Source organism: Caretta caretta, chromosome 1, assembly GCF_965140235.1.
Source record: "Caretta caretta isolate rCarCar2 chromosome 1, rCarCar1.hap1, whole genome shotgun sequence".
Classification (NCBI taxonomy): Eukaryota; Metazoa; Chordata; order Testudines; family Cheloniidae; genus Caretta; species Caretta caretta.
In genome coordinates, this window is record NC_134206.1 from 37,754,218 (window position 1) to 37,777,105 (window position 22,888).

The 22,888-nt window shown below is 40.6% G+C and overlaps 1 protein-coding gene across 5 annotated transcripts in view; it reads left to right on the forward strand.

Moving 5' to 3' along the window:
- CUL5 (cullin 5) overlaps positions 1-22,888 on the forward strand; it is a 94,908-nt gene that overhangs the window by 54,659 nt on the left and 17,361 nt on the right. For all 5 annotated transcript variants that reach the window (XM_075127155.1, XM_075127177.1, XM_075127163.1 and 2 more), the window contains 10 exons: positions 3,105-3,235; positions 7,881-7,988; positions 8,819-8,883; positions 13,972-14,104; positions 14,660-14,791; positions 17,631-17,754; positions 17,977-18,152; positions 18,299-18,460; positions 19,241-19,359; positions 20,522-20,645. In XM_075127155.1, the coding sequence (XP_074983256.1) occupies positions 3,105-3,235; positions 7,881-7,988; positions 8,819-8,883; positions 13,972-14,104; positions 14,660-14,791; positions 17,631-17,754; positions 17,977-18,152; positions 18,299-18,460; positions 19,241-19,359; positions 20,522-20,645 (1,274 nt within the window). The remainder of the gene's footprint in view (positions 1-3,104; positions 3,236-7,880; positions 7,989-8,818; positions 8,884-13,971; positions 14,105-14,659; positions 14,792-17,630; positions 17,755-17,976; positions 18,153-18,298; positions 18,461-19,240; positions 19,360-20,521; positions 20,646-22,888) is intronic.

The following is a 22,888-nucleotide window of genomic DNA, read 5'->3' on the forward strand; positions in this document are numbered from 1 at the left end:
TTACACCCATTTATTATCCTTTCTTTTGCAACAACCTGTTTTCTCCAATTTTAATCAACTTTGGGGCTCTTCTTCAGAGCATCCAACCTCTTGAACTTGAGGAATTTTAAAAATAAAAAGCCTCTCTCTGGGAGTCTCCCTCCTTCACCAAGATACTGCTTTTGAAGGCAGGGAAAGAGTTGGATGTTTTTAATTACTATTTCTGGTCCAGGACCAACATTTGGAAGAATGTACTGGTCGGTGAATAAAGTACCTCTGCATGTCTTTCACCTGTTTTCACAGCCAATATTTCAAGACCTGAGAGAGCTAAAGATTAATGCTCTATGACCTTTAAAAGATGGTTTGAAGTGTTTGCTTCTAGAGATTTTGAGAGAGTGGTGTGATTCAAGTAGGAAAGATTTGTGAAGGTGCTGATCTGCTGGCCATTCAAGATAGCAGCTATTAAAATGTCAGAAATGAAGTAGGGAAATTGACAAAGAAAACCGGAAATCAGTGTAGCTATTTTTAAAATCACAGGATCCTGCAACCAAATTGTTGAATTTTCATAACTGTATGAAGTTTTCATTTCTATACACATGAGAACTGGGGTTTCCAGCTTTCAGATAGTCTTAAGATCAAATATGTTCTGAAATGCCAGGTCTAGAAGTGAATGTTTGTTTTATACTACATCAGACTGATCCCTCTGTCTAGCAATACGTTATTGGTACTAGTCCAGGACTGAATATAGCAAAGTACCAAACCTTTTCACCAGAGGCAACGTGTGTGTGTTGGGGCGGGAGGGGATGTGGGCTCAAGTCTCGTCTCTTCTCCCCCTCCCCCCCTTTGCTGCTTGGCTTGTACTGAGCATGCTTATGGGATTGAACATGCTCACTAGCGCTGCTGAAGCTGGCTGCCCTCACTACTGCCTCCTCCCAGATCAGCAGACACTGGTCATGTCTGCTTGTTACAGTATAGCTTTCAGTCCCCAAAGGAGTACAGAAGGTTTATTTGAACCCAAAGCTATAGAGGTACTTCAAATAAGATACTTTCCTTAGAAACTTTGCTATTTACTCACATGCATCTCTGTTCCTTTTTCCATGCTAGAGACACACAGTGGGTGAGGTCCAGTAAAAGATGTTATCTCACTCACTTTGTCTCTCTGATAGCCCCTGACCAACACGGCTACAACAACATCGTTCCATTGCGTTCTTTATGCCCTCTCTTGAATTGATCTAGACAGCCACTACCATTTCTTTCAGATCCCTCTTCAAAACTCACCTCTGCCCTATTGACTATTAGAAATCAGCCACTTGATGGCTGGGTTAAGGAGGTAGATGGAAATAGCTGAATCTTAAATTAAAAGATACAACCACGCCTGTAACACATTCTTCCCCCTTTCATATTTCATTTGTCATTTTTTACTGTAAGCCGGGAGAGCGAATAGGCAGACTGAAGACCAAATCTGGACCTCCAGACACTTTTGAGTGGACTTTAAAGGTCAAACGGGCTGAAGCTGAGCTGGGGCTGGAGTCTTGCAGCGTGGTGCCCGCTCCCCAGCACAGTGCCGCCCCAGCAAGGGGTGGGTGCTGGGCCAGGCTGTGTGGCGCAGTGTGTCCCGGGAAACTGCTTGTGCAGCCACAGCGCCATCCTCCACCGGCTGGCAGCAACTCATGGGTGGGCCATGTGAGCGAACGAACCGGTGCTGACATTCAGGCTCAGTGAGTGGGGCAAGCAGGGAGCTGGCCACTCCCCCCCGGCCCACCAGGTAAGCAGAGCTGCCAAGTGCCTCTTGGCCAGGCCACCTGCGCCACTGCAGGGCCTCAGAGCCTGGCCAGGAGCAGTGACAGAGCCAGGCCCCAACTCCCGGTGTTGGGGGAAGTCCGCAGGGAGGTGCTGACTGACAGGCTGGTGTTGCGTCCCTCACTCAAGAGTGAGACTGCAGGTACCCCCTCCTGAGCCCCTCAAATAACCCCTCCCAGTATGTGTGTGCACACACGGGCAGTATCCTCTTTTTTTGGAACTTGAAATATGGTAACCCTAAGCTGGGTAGGGGATAATCGAGGGGGTAGGGGAGACGAGGTATAGGAGTTATATACTTATACATCATTTTATTTGTCAAACCAAAGTTGTTAATCTTTGTAAACTCAAAACAAATTAAAAACTTGAAACAGTTGTCTGAAAGTGTTCTAGTACTAATATTTGCATCTCTTTGACATTTTATCTATGTACTTTCTCAAAGTCTCAGATGTAATTTATTACATCTTTCCTGGAGGTTATTTTTAGGAAAAAAGTAGAGAGAGGTTGGAGATACATTTCTTACTCTCCTTGTGGATGCAGTGAGGAGGAAGAACTAGAGGGGATATTGATTCAGAAAAAAGGGGCTAAAGAATCCTTGGCCGCAGATGTTTTTTGGGACAAGCAGCAGGACCAAAACAATACAACCCTGCTTGTATATCCGTTCCCAATCTTGCATCCCTGGTCAGCTTCACACCTACATGAATGTAGGCTTCTAATTCTGAGATCCATTGTTACTAGGAAAGTTGAGGTAACTGGAGAAAATGAGTGTGATTGAATGTCAGAAGGTGGGAGGAGGGGTTCTAGTTGTACCCCAAACTATTTCGTGAACAAGATGACACACAAATGGGATGTGGGCCGAGAACTGCTTATGATATGAGATACATTTACTTTGAACTTGGTTGCATATGTGTATGTACAAGTAATCTAGCAATAAGGAAAATAAATCAAACACTGATAGAAGGGGAGGATAATACATATATGTTGACTTCTTCCTGGTTGCCAGTGATTTTTTATTATAGTTTTTTTACTGGTGAATATAGAAAAGTTTTTATTCTCTAACATTCTACTAAGCATTTTTATGAACTTCTCAAAGAGAAGAATCCTTTCCTTGTGGAGTTCACATTTTGAAGAAGTTTCAGTAATATTAATATAAAGCCATTTGAGGGGATGTATCGTTAATGAGAGAGCTTACTCTACTATTTTTTGTGACTTTTATGTCCCATTTGAGATATTAGTGTGAAAGAACATACACAATTTTTACTTAAAGCATTGTCTGATTGTTACATGTGGAGTGACTAGTGGTTTCATCAGTATTTTGTGTTTTTCAGAGTTGCATCTAATGTTTTCACTGATGGATAAAGTTCCTAATGGAATAGAGCCCATGTTAAAAGACTTGGAAGAGCATATTGTTAGTGCTGGACTAGCAGATATGGTAGCAGCTGCTGAAACTATTACTACTGTAAGTGTATGCTCTTGAGGGGAAAAAAAAATTTCAGTAGTCAGCAAGAGCCTCTTGCAAAGGAAAACAAAAAATGCCTCCTTCCCCCTCCTCTGCCCCCCATCGTGGGATTACTGTGTATGTTACATGTATGTGTAAAAATATATTTTTAAAATTTAATAGATATGTCAACAAACACTTTGACTTTCTCTTTGTTTAAGGAGATCAGAATTTAAAACAGCCCTAAAAGGAATTTTATGCAATTATACCTGAATCTTCTTGCGTGTTTGAACTTTCATATGTTTTAATATATGGATCCAGTATTTGTAATTTAAAGAAAATGCGCAGATGATAAATTAAGAGGGAGCACATAGCAATCCCTATAGTTAGATGTATTAGCAATTTAATTTTATAAATGACTTTTTCAATTGCTTACAACTTTTTGAACCTTCTACCTTTTGAGATTAAAATTTAGCATGCTTGTTCTGAACTCAGGAATGGTTGTTTTTTTTTCTGGACATTTCTCAAAAATGTTTGTTTTTCAAGAAAGAGGAGAAAATATATTTTTCGGTTAAAGATTTTTTTCATATCCTAGATGGTGGGGTTGTTTTTTAATAGCTGTAGCCACACGGGAGAGACGTGATAGACATATAATACTAGGTACCACATCCCTACCTCTGGTGCATAGATATCCCTCTTGTTAGTCCAGTGAAAACTGATTTAATTTGGCATTTATAAGGATTTTTAATACTCATTGAACACCTACACATTTTTAAGTAGGAAATTTCGTATCAAAGACTGCATTAAAAGAATGTAAAAATTGCAAGCCAAAGCACTGAAGTTAGGGAAATACAGTTAACGTTGCCTACTTGTGCCTTATCTATCCATGTGTATTATGATAGTCTCTAATTTCTGATGGTCTTGAATTACGTGATCACATATTCTTATTCTTCGAGGAGTGTCCCTGGGGGTGCTCCACTTTCGGTGTCTTGATGCCCTGCGCTTGTCATTGGAAACTTGTGGTAGCAGTGCCCGGTTGGGCCATGCACGCGCTGTCTCGTGCCGCTCCGGGCGGTTACATAGCGGTGCATGGCTAACAGTCCCTCAGTTCCTTCTCTACCGCCTTCGGCTTGAGTCGAAGTGATCAGCAGTGGCTCTCTCTTACCTTAGATAAGATTAGCTTTTAGATAGGTCATAGCTTATAATTGTTAGTATAAGCAGTAGTTCGATATTCTGCCCTTTATACTTATTTTATTTTACTTCTTAAAAAAAAAATTTTTTTTTCTTCCTTATCTACCTTTATACCCCTCAATAGGAAGATAAGTTTATCCTCCCTAGGATTACTACCATCCCTTTTTGTTGGGGGATAGACTTTCTCAGGCATGCCCTGACCACTGGGCTTCAAATGTTGCCTGACTTGAAGACTGTCGGTCCCGGTTTCTGACAGTCACGCACAGTGCATCCGCTGCATGTACCAGCACCAGCCCGTCCATCAGTAACACCCATTACTCAGAAGTGCCCATGCTGTTGGAATCTGATAGCCAGGGCAAGAAAAGCTAGGGATCTCCAACTTAAATTCCTTATGATAGAGAAATCACTCAGGCTGGCCTCAAACCCCTAGTCCAGGATACCTCCGGGCCAATGGTCGCCAGCGGCAGCCTCTGACAGAGGTTCTGCCCCAGCAGCATCTATGAAGGAGATTTTACCTAAGAAGGCTACCAAAAAGTAATCCCAGAATTCTCCACACAGGGAATCTGCCAAGAAAAAGCAATCCCTGCCCCAAAAATGTACCCCAGTACTGATGGCACTGAATGCATCGGACCATGAGACCCTCCGGTACTGAGAGTCCTTAGAAAGTGAAAGACCCTATGAGGGCAAGCTGGAATGGAGGTTCGCAGAGCAAAGTGAAACCCTCCACCTCGGCACCCACAGAGCTGAAAAGAAGCTTGGCACCGACCGACATAGTGGCGCCACCTGTGGTGCCTATGTGGCACTGCTCGAGATCTTTGGCACCGGTGGCTACAGTTCACACTCCTGGGCCATCAGCAACGCCGTCCCCGGTACCAAAGCTAACGGTTCTGCAAAAGTTCATGAGACATGTGGATCTATTAGTCTCCTCTACACCAGAGTCCCAGATCGGTACCGAGCCATTTGAATACTCCACCTAGATCAGCTCCACCTCTGTCTAGTGATGATGAAGACGAGGATGAAGTCACGTATACTCCTTGTCACTCCTTACCCAAACCTGGACTGTCTCATCTATCAGAACACCACTCATCTGCAGAGTTATGTGCCTGGTATGTGCACTGCCCCGCATGCTATTCCTACCTAACTGGCCCTACTGGGATCCGTCAGCAATATATAGGGCCCAACACTGCAGGTCTCCTAACCCACCAAGCTTGAGAGCCGCACAGTCCCCATTGCCAACTGTCCCAGCACCCTCAGAAACACAAGAGGGAAGTGACTGAGGAAACAGAGGACATATCTGACCAGGAAACCTCGCCACCTGCACACCTCTCATCTTTGTCATCGGATGAAACCATAATGCCACCACCTCCAAGCTCTGGGATGATTTCAAGGCCTTTCAGGACCTCTTCAAAAGGGTGGCAGAATCCTTAGATATTTCATTAGAACAGATTACCTGAATCTCAACAGAAGTTACTGGACATACTCCAGTCATCCCCATCAGCAAAGATAACATTACTGATCAACGATGCTGTTATGGAGCCTGCAAAATACATCTGGCAGACACCTGTCACGGCATCATGCAAGAGATCGGACAAAAAATATTATTTGCCATCTAAAGGAGCTGAGTATTTACACACCCCACACCAAACTCAGTAGTGGTTTAGGCAGTAAATGAGAGGGGGAAAACAACTCCACTCCAGAACAACCCCATATGATAAAGACTGGAAAAGATTGGACCTCTTTGGCCGCAAGGCCTATTCCTCCACGACACTTCAGTTCCTCATAGCTAATTATGCAGCCCTACTGACAAAATGCACACACAGTATCTTTTCAAAAATGTCATAATTCATTGATAGTCTGCCTGATGATAAAAAAAAGAACAATTTAAAGTTAATATCGCTGAAGGACATCTCATTGCCAGAACAGCTTTATAGGCCTCTCTTGACTCTACAGACATGGCTGCATGGTCCATTGCGGCTTCTGTGATTATTCACCATGCATCCTGGCCCCATCACTCAAGGTTCCCTAGGGATGTCCAGGCTACGGTCGAAGACTTTCCCTTCGAAGACGCAAAATTATTTATGGCCAAAATGGATGAGTCTCTCCACACCCTGAAAGACACAAGGGCAACTTTGAAATCGCCGGGTATCTACATGCCTGCAAATAAAAAGAAAGAGGGCAGGTATTATAACCAGAGAGTCCGATCACCACCATGTACACAACATAGAAAGTATGACCAGCACTGCAAACAACAGCAAACCAGACGCTGACAGACCCAAAACCAACCTTCGACGTCCCAACAATCCAACACTAGAGAGCAGGTTTGAAGGTGTGCTTGCGAGCACGAGACAACCACACATTTTAACACTAGAAACAGACTATCTCCCGACCATTCGGAGATAGATTGTCACATCGATGACCTTCCTCATTGCCATCACGTCCGCCAGGTGGGTGAGAGAATTAGGTGCCTTAATGGAACATCCCCCATACACAACATTCTTTAAAGATAAAGTCACTTTATGACCACACCCCAAGTTCCTACCCAAAGTCGCCTTCCTCTTTCATTTGAATCAACCCATTTACTTACCTGTGGTTTTTTTCCAAAACCCCATGCGGATAGGAGAGAGGCATCAGTCCCACACTGGACGTCCGAAGAGCATTAGCTTTCTGCGCTGAAAGAACAAAAGTATTCAGAAAATCACCAAGACTATTTGTCTCCATAACAGAATGCTCAATGGGTCAAAGCATCTCAACACAGAGACTATCCAAATGGACATCAGCATGCATCTGCTTTTTCCACCAAAAGAGCAACCTATAAGCCCCAGTGGGAGTCTGCACACACTGTACCAGAGCACAGGTGACATCTGTGGCCTTTCTTAATAATGTCCCCGTCACTGACACTTGCAGAGCAGCAACCTGGGCATCAGCCCATACATTCACAAAGTTCTGTGCTGTAGAGCAACAGTCAGCATCAGACATTCACTTTCGACTCTCAGTGTTATCCAGCATCAATAATGCAACTCCGGAGCCCCTCCCTTCCACTGAGGGGCACTGCTCAACAGTCACCTAAAGTAGAGCACCCAGAGGGACGCTCCTTGAAGAAGAGAAGTGCAGTACCTGAGGTTCTTCATGATGGTTGTCCCTGTGGGCGCTCCACTACCCTCCCCACTCCCCTCTTCTTCGGAGTTTCATGTAGATTCTCTGTGGTAGAGAAGGAACTGAGGGACAGTTAGCTGCATACTGCTATGTAACCGCCCGGAGTGGCACAAGATGGTACCGGCACGGTGCAGTCGGGCACTGCTACCACAAGTCTCCAATTGCAAGCACAGGGCATCAAGACTTTAAAGTGGAGAACCTGTAGTGAAAACCATCTCAAAGAACCTCAGTTACTGCACAAGGCGAGTAACCTCTTTTTTTTCCCCCCTGGAGATTGGCTTTTGTTTTCATTTGTTTTGTTATTTTGCTGCTTTAATTTTAGGATTCTGAGAAATATGTAGAGCAGTTGCTTACATTATTTAATCGATTTAGTAAGCTGGTTAAAGAAGCTTTTCAAGACGACCCGAGGTTTCTTACTGCAAGAGATAAGGTATATGTTTTAATTTAACTGATCTTTGTCTTCATTTATTTTAAATGGTTGAAATCCATAATAAATTATGCCTCTAAAATCCCATTGCCCATTTGTTGATGAGTCCTGAAGTCTGTTCTTATGCTAATAAACTTGGTGAATAAAAAGCTGGTTAGAATCTTTTTAAGGTAATTGGTAACCTGATTTTTATTCTTTGTATTGTGGTAGTGCCCAAAGCACCCAGTCAGGACTGGAGCTGATAGTTTTGTTTAATGGTACAGCACCTGTGAAGATGCTGACTGTGCTGAGGAGCTTATAGTCTAAGTGTCTGATTCAGCAAGGTAGTTCTGCTCCAGGTTGTACGTATAATTCTGAATAGTCCTCTGACTTCAGTGGAACCCCACACATGCTTAAAGTTCGGCGTGTGCTGAAGTATCTTGCTGAATCGGGGCTTAAGAAAAAGTTGCGTTTCAGTACGTTAGCATTAGCCTAGTTCTAAGACATTCTTAGTGTTGAATCGATCTTTAATTCATCGATACTATACATTTCCAGGGCCTGTCAGTGACCTAAAAGGATTGGGGAAATCACGGACAAGCTCTGGAAATGTGTAGCACTGGTGAATTAAAATCAATTGATTTAATACAAAAAAAGCCTTAGCCTGCTTCTAAGACAAACATATTGAAAAGCAGTCTACAAACATATTGGACGAGTAAAGGACCTGGGTTAGAGTCGTACAGACATTTACTATAGTAATTTTTTAAAAAGGGAGATGGGAGTTGTTTCATATTTGAATACATTATTAAAAAATTGAATGAAGTGTTTTATACTGTTGTTTTAACTATTCATTTTAGGCATATAAGGCAGTTGTGAATGATGCTACAATATTTAAACTTGAATTGCCATTGAAGCAGAAAGGGTAAGCCATTTAAATGCCAATGTGAATCAAGTATGTCAAATTTAAATTTGAACAGGCAAGTTCAATAATGTTTTTTAATGTTTTAAGAACACTATGTAATGTCATATTGCAGTTTACTTTGAGTGCTTTTGGGATCAACAGAAATGAAAAAAAAGGCCTTTTTGGGCTTTGTACCTTTTTTCATACTCTGAGGAACTTTTTCACATGACAGCAGATCAGTGATATAAATAAAAAATGTAGCCTATCAAACTGGCTTTTACTTGTAGTATTTTGTTGCTGAAATATTTTTACATTGTTTATAATGACTTGGAGTTGGGGTTTATATAAGTTGATGTAGTCCAGGACTGTTTAGGGATAGTGATTTTTTTTTACATAATACCCCTCTTTATTAAAATGGCGTTTTTATTAATTATGTAAAGTTGCTGTTGAGCTGTGTAATGCAGAAATCCTTGTCTCTCCATATACTGTTACTGGACTGCCACTATCCAGACTGATGGATAGTCCTCTTTCAAAAGTCATACTTAGAGCTGGCAGTGAGTGCCAAGCATTTTCATTCCCCTCAGCTAGGGCACAACTTTTATTTCCCTCTACTGTTTTACTTTCTGAATCAGGCAGGAAGGAGGAGGCCATTGTCAGCTTCTGTCCTATTGCACCTTATTTTATACACATCTGTTACTTTCTTTTTCTCTGAGATAATGATGACAAACTCAGGAGGCAGTGGGATGAAAGAAAAGACATAGGTGCACCGTGTGTAGGGAGCCTAGTGCAGGAGTTGTTCACCAGAATTTTTGTGACCTGTGAACAGACTGTGAATTTCCACAGCAAGGCAGCAGTTTCGAGCTATAATTTGAAGGAGAGAACTTTAGTCAAAGAGACCACGAGATTGTCACTAGGTCCAGAAGGACCTTGTATCAATCAGGGTATGGTCTTGAGGTAGAAATGTCAAAGGCAGAAAGAAAATCCTTGTGTCCAGGCAATAGGAACCCTCAGGAAGTAAGCATTCAAACTGAGAATGGAAAACTTGGTAAGCTATAGAGACACTTTTTTGGCCAGGAGCCTCATTTGGAAAGATGAAATTGCGCATTCTCTGTCCTATGGAATGTCGGCATAGGATTATATACAAATCCTGAGTATGCTGTGACAATCTGCATCTAAATTCTGTAGCAGTCTCCTATATAGGGCCTTACCAAATTCATGGTCCGTTTTGTTCAATTTCACAGCCATAGGATTTTAAAAATCGTAACTTTAATGATTTCAGATATTTAAATTTCACGGTGTTGTAATTGTAGGAGTCCTGACCCAAAAAGGAGTTGTGTGGGGTTTGCAAGGTTATTGTAGGGAGGGTTGCGGTACTGCTATTGTTCTGTGCTGTTGCTGGCAGCGACACTGCCGTCAGAGCTGGGCAGCTGGAGAGCAGCAGCTGCTGGGCAACTGGAGAACTGTAAGTAAGGATGGCATGATATGGTATTGCCACCCTTACTTCTGCGCTGCTGCCTTCAGAGCTAGGACCTTGGTCAGCAGCCACCACTCTCTGGCCGCCCCGCTCTGAAGACAGCAATGCAGAAGTAAGGGTGACATGGTATGGTATTGCCATGCTTACTTCTGCACTGCTGCTGGCTGGACGCTCAGCCAACAGCCATTGTTCTCCGGCCACCCAGCTCTGAAGGCAGCGCAGAAGTATGGTTGGCAATACTGTGGCCTCCCCTTAAAGTAAACTTGTGGCACCCCCCACACACAACTCCCTTTTGGGTCAGGACCCCCAATTTGAGAAACGCTGGTGTCCCTCGTGAAATCTATATCGTACAAACCAGTGTTTCTCAAACTGGGTTCCGTAGACCCCTGGTAGTCTGTGAAGGTACTCCGGGGGTCTGCCAGTCCCACTGATCAACTCCTCCCCCTCTCTCCCAGTGCCTCTTGCACACCAGGGAATGGCTGTTCAGTGGCATGCAGGAGGCGCTGGGAGGGAAGGGGAGGAGCAGGGACAGTATGTTCTCGGGGGGAGAGAGCAGGAAGAGGAGTGGCAGGGATGGAGTGGGGGCAGAAAGAGTTGGGGCCTTGGGGTAAGAGGTGGAGTGGGGATGGGGCCTGGAACTGAGCAAGGGGCTTGGGGGGGGTCCATGAAAAAATTTAAATCAAAATGGGGGTCCTTGGGTTACTAAAGTTTGAGAACTGCTGGTATAGGGTAAAAGCACACAAAAGACCAGATTTTACAGGGGAGGCCAGATTTCACAGTCCATGACGCGTTTTTTCGTGGCTGTGTATTTGGTAGGGCCCTACTCATATAAAATGAATCTGCTTATAATAACCATATGATAGCTGTATCCAGTAAAAATGGGTCCTTCTTATAGTTTACTATTATGGGTAGAGGCTGTATTTTTCTTTTAATTCTGGTTTTAAAATTGTGAAGTAATTCACTATCTATTTTAATTTGAAAAACTGAAAACTTTTTGTATTCAAAGTCAGGGCTTTTGTGTAATGATTAAGTTTATGTAGAAGTCAATGTGATTCCTCTAAAACTTAAACATTCATACCATGTTGATATTCCTAGTCAGTTGTATCTTCAGTACCTGGTATATCTTGTCAGGGAGTCTCTTAATTGTAAATAGTGTTTACACACAGCACTGATTGGTTGGGTCTCTGACAGCTATTGATTGACAAACTTGTCAGCTCACGTGGTCTGAAAACCACTTATTTGCAACAGTCAGAATTGAAAATTAAGAGCCCTGATCACTTGGGCAAAAACACTTTAGTTCTAATGTTTAAAACGTTGCATTTTTAAGGGCAGAGGATAGTTATTGTTACTTTTAGCAAATAGAATGCTAAAACATAGTTCATGACAATGGAGTATAGTGTGTTGTCACAGATCTGGTTGAGCGCCCCTTGCTGGACAGTTACCAGACTCTGTGAGGGAGGATCCAAGTGCTGAATCCCACTGCTTGTTGGGACTGGGTAGAGTTCATGGGTCCCCCACAGTCCTTGGCACCCCAGTACTTCTGGTTAGCTGGGGCAGCCATGAGAGGCTTGGCCCCCTGCGGAGAGGATATTAGTATTGCAGTGCCTTTGTCAAGTGAGCAGTTTCTCTTGCCGGATGAGGTAAAATCTCTCTTCTTCACACCTGCTGAAGAGAGGTGAGCTGTGCTTCCTCATCTGTCTCCACTCTGGTTCAATGATTCATCTTGATTGAAACCCTGAAGCCACAGATTAAGGGGAAATCCGTTTTCTCTGCATTTCCCTAAGCAGTTGCTTTATACTCAGCTGGGGCTTTTCTCACATCTGCTGGATGTCATGAGTTTGAGGGAGTGCTCTTTATCATTTCTCCCAGCAGGATTTTGAATCCATAAAACCTTGAACTGTATCTTTTTCTCTGGTTCTGGCATGATTTTTGACCACCAAAATAGTCGACACTGATTTTCTTCCCTGATAAAGGTAAATTGTGAGCTCAGCTTCTGGGCCATTGTGTCTGGCCTTGGTGAGTTTGCATCTGTGCCCTCTGGGGTTACGCGGTTACGACATTTCCCACTAACTACTCAAAAAGAATATTTTCTCCAGTATTCCCACAGCCAGCAGCATCCCAGAACATTCCTTGGTGTCCATATGGACTTGGGCTACAGGCAGGGCAGTCGTTCATCATAGGAACTTTTACCCACATCTGTTTTCCTGTCAGTGACTTATATGGAAAATTTCACATGGGATTTGACCAGGGTGTATGCAGCACCAGTGTCATTTTTTTTCTATCCTAGACTGGGGTAAACTGTAGTCAGTAAAAGAGATTGCTATGCCCCCTAAATTATTGAAGGAACCAACCTGACAGAAGCCTGGAGCCCAGTTTTCTCCAGGTTCGGCATGCTGTTTGTACATACAAAGGTAATGTAAAGAGAATTCTACTAGGTTTTCACTCACCAAAGTCCAATTTCTTAACACAGTTTCCAAACAAAGATTCCCGATTAAGTCTGTTGTCCCTCCCTAGAACCTGCATCTAGTTCTTTCACAGCTTAGCCTTTCTACCACACCCTCTTCCACCATTTGAACCACTAACATTGGTGGCCCATAGTTTTCCTAGAGATCATAATATTAACGTGAATGGTAGAAAAAGTCACTGTTTTGTCATATTCTTCCTATTCAGAATTCTTTTGCATGTTATTCATTCCATGAATTTGTCCAAGTTTTCTACCTTTTGGTCTGTTTTACCTTAACCAGGATGTTTTCCTGCCTAGTTTGTGCCCTCAACCTTGAGCAGACAAAATAAAGCTTTGATACCTGTTGAATGCTTCTACAGCCCAAAAAACAGCTGATCCCATCATTCAGAAAATCCCGAGAAACTATTCCAAAGCCAAGGCTTCAAAGCTTACAGTAACTTAAAGGTTCTATACTTTAATTTCTGAGACCTTCAAAAGGCCATCAGACAACCCTGTACTACAAGTTGCTTTTTGTCCTAAAAGCATTGAGTTGTCTGAAGTGTTCCATAAGACTGCTATCTTGTGGCTCTTGCATACTTTGTGGGGCACTACAAATATATAATATTGTAGTTCTGCTGATTCAGCTTGTAGCGGTGGGATTTCAGGTCTGCTGTCTCTGAACCACCTTCCAGTGGTTTGCGTTCAGTACTTTTTTGGTGTGTCTGTGACAATAGTGGCTTGCTCTCTTGCTTCTATGGAATGCATTTCTCCTCATTGTTAATTGGGACCCATCAAACTGCGCTAGTAGCAGGAAGACACAGAAAATGCATCCCTTATTTGATCATTCTTTTCTGGAACTCTAACCAGTATGTGGACACCCACCTTTCAGATGTTTATGCAAATTACTGTTTGAAATTAAACCTAGCTAACTGCATTCTGAAATTTCCAAACAGCAATAGTTGAAGAGATGTATGGAAACACTTGGTCATCTTTTGGTTACTGTTGGACTGAATGGGGTGGGGGTAAGGGCAATGAAAGAGGGAATTATCTTTCATTTTGGAACAGTTTAGTTGAGATAGGATCTCTTACCTGGTCATTTATTCCCTTTCCTTTAATCGTAGTTTCTTGTTAACCTGGTATAGCAGGTTTCTCTTCACAGTTTTATGGAGTTTTCATTTCATGTTGCTTTTAGGGTTGGGTTGAAAACACAGCCTGAGTCCAAATGCCCTGAACTGCTTGCTAATTACTGTGACATGCTGTTAAGAAAAACACCACTAAGCAAAAAATTAACCTCTGAAGAAATTGAAGCAAAGCTTAAGGAAGTGGTATGTGCATGCTCTCAACTTCTTTTTAATTAAGATAAGAAATAATTTTTGCTGTTTTATTTTTGTAGACAGTTTTTCAGGATTTCATCTTAAAAATATTGTTATACTAGAATATTAATCGTTGAAACTGAAACCTCCAGAGAGAATATTTATATGTCCATATGCTGTCACAAGACAGCAACTTCAATGTGCTAGTTTACAATTTACATATTGTGTATTACACTAATACAAGTCTCATGCATGATGCATATATAATAGACAAGAATCTGAAAATATAGACAGGAAATTAAAGTTTAAATACAAAGCAGAGCTGATGCACCATTGAAGGGCCTGTTCCTCAGTGATTTCGTTGAAGAAATTGGTGATTATGATACTGTAGCAATTTTACAACTGGTGACTAGCTTGTAACATGATTCTTTTGTAAGGAAATCTGAAGTAGCCTTGCACTAGTTTTATTTTATGGTGATATGTGGGACCAGTTTTGAAAAAAAACTGTAAATGAAGTGGTTTGATTTGGCATGGAAATAAATAATCATTGAAATCTATTTTTAACAGCTTTTAGTACTTAAATATGTACAGAATAAGGATGTTTTCATGCGATACCACAAAGCTCATTTGACAAGACGTCTGATACTAGATATATCAGCTGATAGTGAAATTGAAGAGAATATGGTGGAATGGCTGAGAGTAAGTATCCTGAAAACTTGTTTCATTTCTTAGTTCTTGTTGATGATCAGTTTTTATTCTTCAATTTAAATGTTTCTCCTGTCATGTGTGACTTTTCTATTTCAAATTATACCAATTTTGGATATTTTATGCCTCTGTATTAGGGCTGTTGATTAATCGCACTGTTAAACAGTCGAATACCACTTGAAATTTATTAAATATTTTGGATGTTTTTCTATATTTTCAAATATATTGGTTTCAGTTACAACACAAAATACAAAGTTTACAGTGCTCGCTTTATATTGTGATTTTTATTACAAATATTTGCACTTACAAGTAATAAAGAAATAGTATTTTTCAATTTACCTCATACAAGTGCTGTAGTGCAATCTCTACCGTGAAAGTAGGGTTTATAAATGTAGATTTTTTTTGTTAGTTACTTAACTGCACTCAAAAAAATAAAATGTAAAACTTTAGAGCCTACCAGTCCACTCAGTCCTACTTCTTGTTCAGCCAATCGCTAAGACAAACAAGTTTGTTTACATTTACGGGAGATAATGCTGCCCATTTCTTATTTACAATGTCACCTGAAAGTCATAACAGGCATTCACACGGCACTTTTGTTGCCAGCTTTACAAGATATTTACATGCCAGATATGCTAAACATTGATCCGTATGCCCCTTCGTGCTTCAACCACCATTCCAGAGGACATGCTTTCACACTGATGAGACTCGTTTAAAAAAATCATGCGTTAATTAAATTTGTGAATGAACTCCTTGGGGGAGAATTGTATGTCTCCTGCTCTGTTACACCTGCATTCTGCCATATATTTCATTTTATAGCTGTCTCAGATGATGACCCGGCACTTGTTGTTTGTTTCAAGAACACTTTCACTGCCGATTTGACAAAATACAAAGTACCAATGTGAGATTTCTAAAGATAGCTACAGCACTCCACCCAAGGTTTAAGAATCTGAAGTGCCATCCAAAATCTGAGATGGATGAGGTTTGGCGCATGCTTTCAGAAGTCTTAAAAGAACAACACTCTGATGCGGAAAGTACAGAACCCGAACCACAAAAAAAAAAACAACCCAACCTTCTGCTGGTGGCATCTGACTCAGATGATGAAAGTGAACATGCATTGGTACACACTGCTTTGGATCATTGTCAAGCAGAACCCATCATCATCATGGAAGCATGTCGTTTGGAATGGTGGTTGAAGCATAAAGGGACATATGACTATTTAGCACATCTGGCACGTAAATATCTTGCGACACCGACTACAACAATGCCATGCGAATGCTTGTTCTTACTTTCAGGTGACATCATAAACAAGAAACGGGCAGCACTATCTCCCATAAAGGTAAACAAACTTGTATGTCTGAGCAATTGGCTGAACAAGAAGTAGGACTGAGTGTACTTGTAGGCGCTAAAGTTTTACATGGTTTTGTTTTTGAATGCAGTTATCTTTTTGTACATAATTCTACATTTGTAAGTTCAACTTTCATGATAAGGAGATTGCAGTACAGTACTTGTATGAGGTGAATTGAAATACTATTACTTTTTGTTTTTTACAGTGCAAATATGTGTAATAAATATAAAGTGAGCACTGTACACTTTGTATTCTGTGTTGTAATTGAAATTCATATATTTGAAAATGTAGAAAGCATCCCAAAATATTTAAATAAATGATATTCTATTATTGTTTAACAGTGCAATTAGTTGCGCACTTAAGTTTTTTTTTAATCAATTGACAGCCCTACTCTGTATAAATTCCAGCATTTTGCAGATATAGAACAGGACCTATGAATATTTAAAAAAATCTTCTCTCTCCAATAAAGAAACTTTTTTTTTCTTTTTAAACACCCACACACAAAAAACAGAGTATCTACTGGTTACATTTTAATTTATTATGAAAAGGAGACTAATGTTTTATGAATTGTCATTTTAGTATAACGGATGTAAAGGGTTATGTGGAGCAAAATGAGTTGTGGCTTAACGTGGGGGAAAAAAGCCCAAACAGAACTGTTTTACTTTACGAAAGGATACAGTTTTCGTGTTCATGAAGACTTTTTTATATTGGAAGCATATGCAGTCTAAGGGCTAATCCTGAATCCCACTGCATAATGGAAATTGTCTACATAGAAGTCCATACAATAGGCCATACGTGGGATTTGGCATTCTGTAAAATCCTGTGCGTATGTTCTTGTAACATTGGGTGATCATAGAATCATAGAATATAAGGGTTGGAAGGGACCCCAGAAGGTCATCTAGTCCAACCCCCTGCTCGAAGCAGGACCAATTCCCAGTTAGGCAAACCACGTGATACAGTTAGGCAAACCACGTGACTTGAAACTGTCAGCAGATTAGTTCCTGCCCTATCAAAAGAACAGCCCTAGAACTAGATGCGCAAAAGTTGTGAAGCCATCAGGTATTTACACCTCCAGATGATCAGATACAGTGCTAACTGGTTGTTGAGGTATCCAAATAACAGATTTGTGAGCACGTTCATGGAAATTGCATGTAAGTTAACTATACATTTTTGCATGTTTATTTGCACACCTTAAACTTTTTGGTTTAAGCCCCTTCAGCTTATAGGATCCATCAGCCTCTTAATGTGTTTACCTTTTTTTATGTTGATTCTTGAAAGTAATTGCATTTTCTTTCGGCCCTGATATGATATAGTTGTGATATATACAGAAAGATTACAACTTGCTATCACAAAATGCCACAATCTGGTTTTTTTTTACTGAAGTCATGTATTTTAAAATTAGTTATTGTAAACCTGAAGACTGATGTATGTAAGCTTTTATCTTAAAGATTGTGGTGTCTTGGTGTAATTTGTCATCTGTTTATACAGGAAGTAGGTATGCCAGCAGATTATGTAAACAAATTGGCTAGGATGTTCCAGGATATCAAAGTATCTGAAGACTTGAACCAGGCCTTCAAAGAAATGCACAAAAATAATAAATTGGCCCTACCAGGTATTGTTCTCAAATGTGTTTTGATATTTGTTTTACTCATGTTAAAGAATAGTTCTTTTAAAACTTGGAATTTCTATCATTTTTAGACTTCAGTTTGACCATAGGCTGTCATTTAGAACACATCTTACTTTGAGGTCAAAAACAGTTATCATGCTCCTTTGCTATCTGGTTTGGTGGTATATTTTCAGATTAATATATTTTAATACTGTCTGGTTTTTATAGCTGATTCTGTGAATATTAAAATTTTAAATGCTGGTGCCTGGTCTCGAAGTTCTGAAAAAGTGTTTGTATCGCTACCCACGGAATTAGAAGACCTCATCCCAGAGGTAGAAGAGTTCTACAAAAAGAATCACAGTGGCAGAAAACTGCACTGGCATCATCTTATGTCCAATGGAATTGTAAGTATATTGAGTTCACTTTTAATTTTTTATGTATAAAATCTGTATCTGTCTACAGTAATAAACAATATGTTTGGACTTAAAAAAACAACTGATGAACAAAATAACCTAATGAACAAAAAAAATTTTTTTTTTTCTGTGTTCAGATAACATTTAAGAATGAGGTTGGCCAGTATGACTTAGAGGTAACGACATTTCAGCTGGCTGTGCTGTTTGCATGGAACCAAAGACCCAGAGAGAAAATCAGCTTTGAAAATCTTAAACTGGCAACTGAGCTCCCTGATGCAGAACTTAGGAGGACTTTATGGGTATTTTCCCTTTCTGTTGAAACAGATTTCTTCTTTACCTTTATTTAATACTTAAATATCCACCTGAATATTCTTTGAAAGTACTAACTCTGGCAGTGCTTTTGAAATTGAAGAGGGAAAACCTTTCCTAACTAGCCTTTTAATTGCAATGGCGCTTCTTTGTGCTTTGCATTAATATGTATAGCCTTTACCTGTAGGCATTCTTTCCTGTCAAGATTGCCCAACTTAAACTTTTAGAGGTAGCTAAATCTTTCTGGCCAAATGTTGCTTAGAGAATGCAATTGTAATAGTTTGTTTTTGTTGTAGGACTCGTCAAGTTTTAGGAGTTAGGCAGTTACTACTTAAATGTACTTTATTTAAAAGTGACTTAATTTTTTGGGGAACACTCCTGTAATCCACTCAGATCAGCAGAAACTCTAGAAGAAGAAATCTTGAATGGATCAGATTTACCACTGGCCATTTCTGTGGCTGTGAGTTCATGCACTTCAGCTCTTCTGAATGATACTGTTTATATTAAAACATTTCAAAAAGAGAGGTGTGGTAAATAATGTATCACAACAGTGTTTAATAAATCATTGACTTGATGCTGATTAGATTATTATGAGTGCCAACAGCATACATGAGCTTTTTACAATCAAATAAGACTACACAGTACCTGTAGCAATGAGTGTATGGTACAGCTCTCTGTTACACAGTTAAATCCTAAAGGTTGGTTGGTTCTGTTTTAAGAGTCTATTGTTTCATTTTTATGGTCTCTTCCCCTCTCCCCTTTCTCTGTAGTCTCTTGTAGCATTTCCAAAGCTGAAACGTCAGGTTTTATTGTATGAACCTCAAGTCAGTTCGCCCAAAGACTTTACAGAAGGAACCCTCTTCTCAGTGAACCAGGAGTTCAGTTTAATGTAAGATATTCTTTGAAAATGAAAATATATAATGTTTTAATACTGAAGGATTTCTCTTGCAATAAGCTGATTTCTTAATCACTTCGCAATAAGATGCAAAATTGAGGTTTTGATGACTTGTTACTAATGAGTCCATGGCACTTCAAGCAGGAATAAGTGTGTTAGCATCAATCTTCTACTCAGATTCTGTTCTATCTACATTTACCCTATGGTGTCAGAAACAATAGGAATGATATTTTCACTTCTTGTTCTAAATTGTTTAATGTTTTGTGCACTGTTAAAAAGTGGCTCATCTGCTGTATCTTACGATAGAGGTGACCATATTGCTGTGGGGAGTGTAAAAATCTCATATTGGTGCTTTGGGATCCTTCAGAATGAAAGATGCTTTAGAAATAAGACATTAGCATCTGATATACATTTGCTTCAGGGCACTTTATTTAGAAGATATTAGCTCTTTTTATCATGAATAACTATCAATAGGGCTGGCAGCTTGCGGTGGGGATCAGATTCTGTGACTCTCTCCTATTTGCTGCTTGGCCTTGTTAGAGGGGGGATATAGTGACAACTGCTGCTTAGTTCCCAGTAGCTGCTGAGTCCCCTCCAAAGGGCTGGAGATGTCCCTGCTTCCTTCTTGGAACATATGCTGGGGGAACGGATGACAGAACACCATGATACCGAGGAAGCAGTATGGAAAAATGTTGGGGGTGAAAATTGAATAATTCTGTCACCATGATTATCATATTTATCATAATTTATCTGATTTTTCCACGTTTCTCTGATAGACAACCAGCCTCTATGAGGAACAAGAAAGTAGCCCAACTTCCTAATTTTACTTTTGTATAAGCTCCTTGTCCAGAACCCTGAACTTATATTGTACGTGAAGTATTTTTGTCTGTAAAACTGCATAATACCACAGTTCAGCAGTCTAGCCTGTCAGTTTAACATCTGTTGTGTATATTTTTCATCTGTTGATGCATTAAACTAACCTACACTTGTTTTGGGGGATGAGGTTTTCAATTGTGTATTGACTGCCAGCCAGCCATTTCCAACCATTGCTGCAGTACTGTTATACTGTGCTTTTGCTGTGAGTCTAATGTGAATTCCTTCTTAATGTAAAATGGGTATGTTTTGGCTTATTTTCATATATAATTGACTTTTTCAGAAAAAATGCTAAAGTTCAGAAAAGGGGTAAGATAAACTTGATTGGTCGGTTGCAGCTCACTACAGAGAGAATGCGAGAAGAGGAGAATGAAGGAATTGTCCAGCTAAGAATATTACGAACCCAGGTAAGTAAAGTTTAACAGAGCAATGTAAAACAGTCACATTTCCTTTGGTGAACTACTACTACCATATGCCACCTCTGTTTCTGAGATGTTCTTCCATGAAAAGCTTATTAAACTGGATAAAAATATCTTTAAGCTCAACCTCACGAAGTCTGCAGAGCACAAGGAGTCTGTGTTATGTTGCTTTACCACTATTGTTTAAAAGTACTTATTTTTTCTGTTCTGCACCACTTGAAAAAGGCTGTTTTCAAACTGTATTTCCTTTCAGTTTTATTTATTTAGACCAGCGGGTCTCAAACTGGGGGTTGGGACCCCAAAGTGGGTTGCGACTCCATTTTAATGGGGTCACGAGGGCTGGAGTTAGACTTGCTGGGGTCAGGCTGAATCCTGGGGCTGTAGCCTGAGCCCAAGGGGTTCAGCCCTGGGTGGCCAGGCTCGGGTTTCACCCCCAGGCGGGGGAAGCCTGTAGTCCTTGGGCTTTGCTTCCACCCCCGGCGCTCTGGGACAGTGGGGCTCGGGTGGGCTCAGGCTTTGGTCCCCTCTCCTGGGGTCATGTTGTAATTTTTTTTGTCAGAAGGGGGTCGCGGCGCAATGAAGTTTGAGAATCTCAGATTTAGATGCTCATCAGTGTAATTAGAGTGTGGGGGGAATTCAAAATGAGGGTTGTTTTTGAAGAGGGTTTACAAAGCATGAATTTTTTTTTGAGGGAAAGTTTCATAAATGTGTTCAACCTGGGAACTGTGTACTCCGCAGCATTGCTCCCAAATATAAGTTTTCATTTAAAAATACCCAGTCTCTAGCCCTTACGGTTGTGAAGAAAGCCTTAAGAAATTGAGACAACTGTGATCTTGTCCCCTGAAGTCAGCCTGAAACAATAGCCCTGAGGGGTGTTTGCTGCCCAACCTCAATTCATCTCCGTTAGCTGTTAACTCGGAAACAAAAGACTGTTTTATAAATGGCAGTGTGGTTAATTTCTCTGCTGGTCATTATAGCAGAATCCTCAAGCTAATGTACTTCATTGCTGGATGCAGTGGCAAATATTGAGATGGAGTGCAGTGGGGAGCTAGTTTCTATCAAGGGTCAGTGGGGGGTACAAAGTGGGAAATTCAACCTACCCTCCACTCCCCTTCAAATCTAGTGTCTCGTCTCCTCCCCAAAAGAGGGAAACTCATACCCGACCCCATTATCAAATGCCTTGGCTGCTTCGTGGGTGTCAAAAAGCAACACTTCCAATTATAGTTAGGTGCCAATAGCCCATCTGTCCCCTGCTTACCTGCTGAAATCACCTGCTTACCCCAATGGCATCTATACTGTAGTTATGTATTTTCAATGTAAAAATCTGCAGATTTTTGAAAATAACTAGATTTGATAGCCTTGCTTTAGAACTGTTACCAACTTCTCACTTAAGCCTTTGAAGACTATATTAGAGAATGACTAGATGAGTTAGAAAATTAGCCTTAGATATCTAACTTTTCACCTATGCAATTTGTTTGTATGCAGAACCAATCAGTAGTAAATGAAAGCTGTTACCCATCTGATGGCTATCTGGTAACCTCTGTGAAAGGTGTCTGGTGGTCTAATTTATGGTCCAGTTCCCAGCAAGCAGGTGTCCAAATCATAGAAAAAACAACTGTAGCTGATTTTTCTTGCAAGGGCTCTGAGCAGGGATGTCAAAAACTGACTGACTTCTGGAAGCAAAATTAATTTCTTGCTTCTAAAGGGTTTCAGTCAGATCAAATCTGAGATTCGGTGGTGGGATAGTATGGGTGTGGGATGCTTAGTTTTGACTTAGAGGCTCAATTTGAGCCCTGGTGAGTGCCTATTTGTATTTGTTTACAGATAATATTGACCTTCTGTTCTGATGTAACAACAAACTGTCATCTGTAAATGGCAGAGAGCAATGCAATGGGAGAGGACACTTTGTAGTGGGGACAGTGGGATACTGAGTCTCACTCCAGCCAGGACAGAAGTTCCTGACAAAGATGAAGAAACAGTGTATCATGGTTTTAATTTTTCTTTGACTGTTCTATACACAGAATAGGTGAGAGCAGCGTTCTTGTGAAAAACATATCAGCCTTTAAATACAAAGGAGTGACATGCTTTCTTTGAGAAGCTTTAACATCCCTTATTTCATTTAATTTCTAGTGCAGATTTAAAAGTACTTCACAAACTTAATAAAAAATGGAGTTCTGTAAAAATACATACTCATCTGGAAAGTCTCCAAGCTGATAACCCTCAATGGAGTC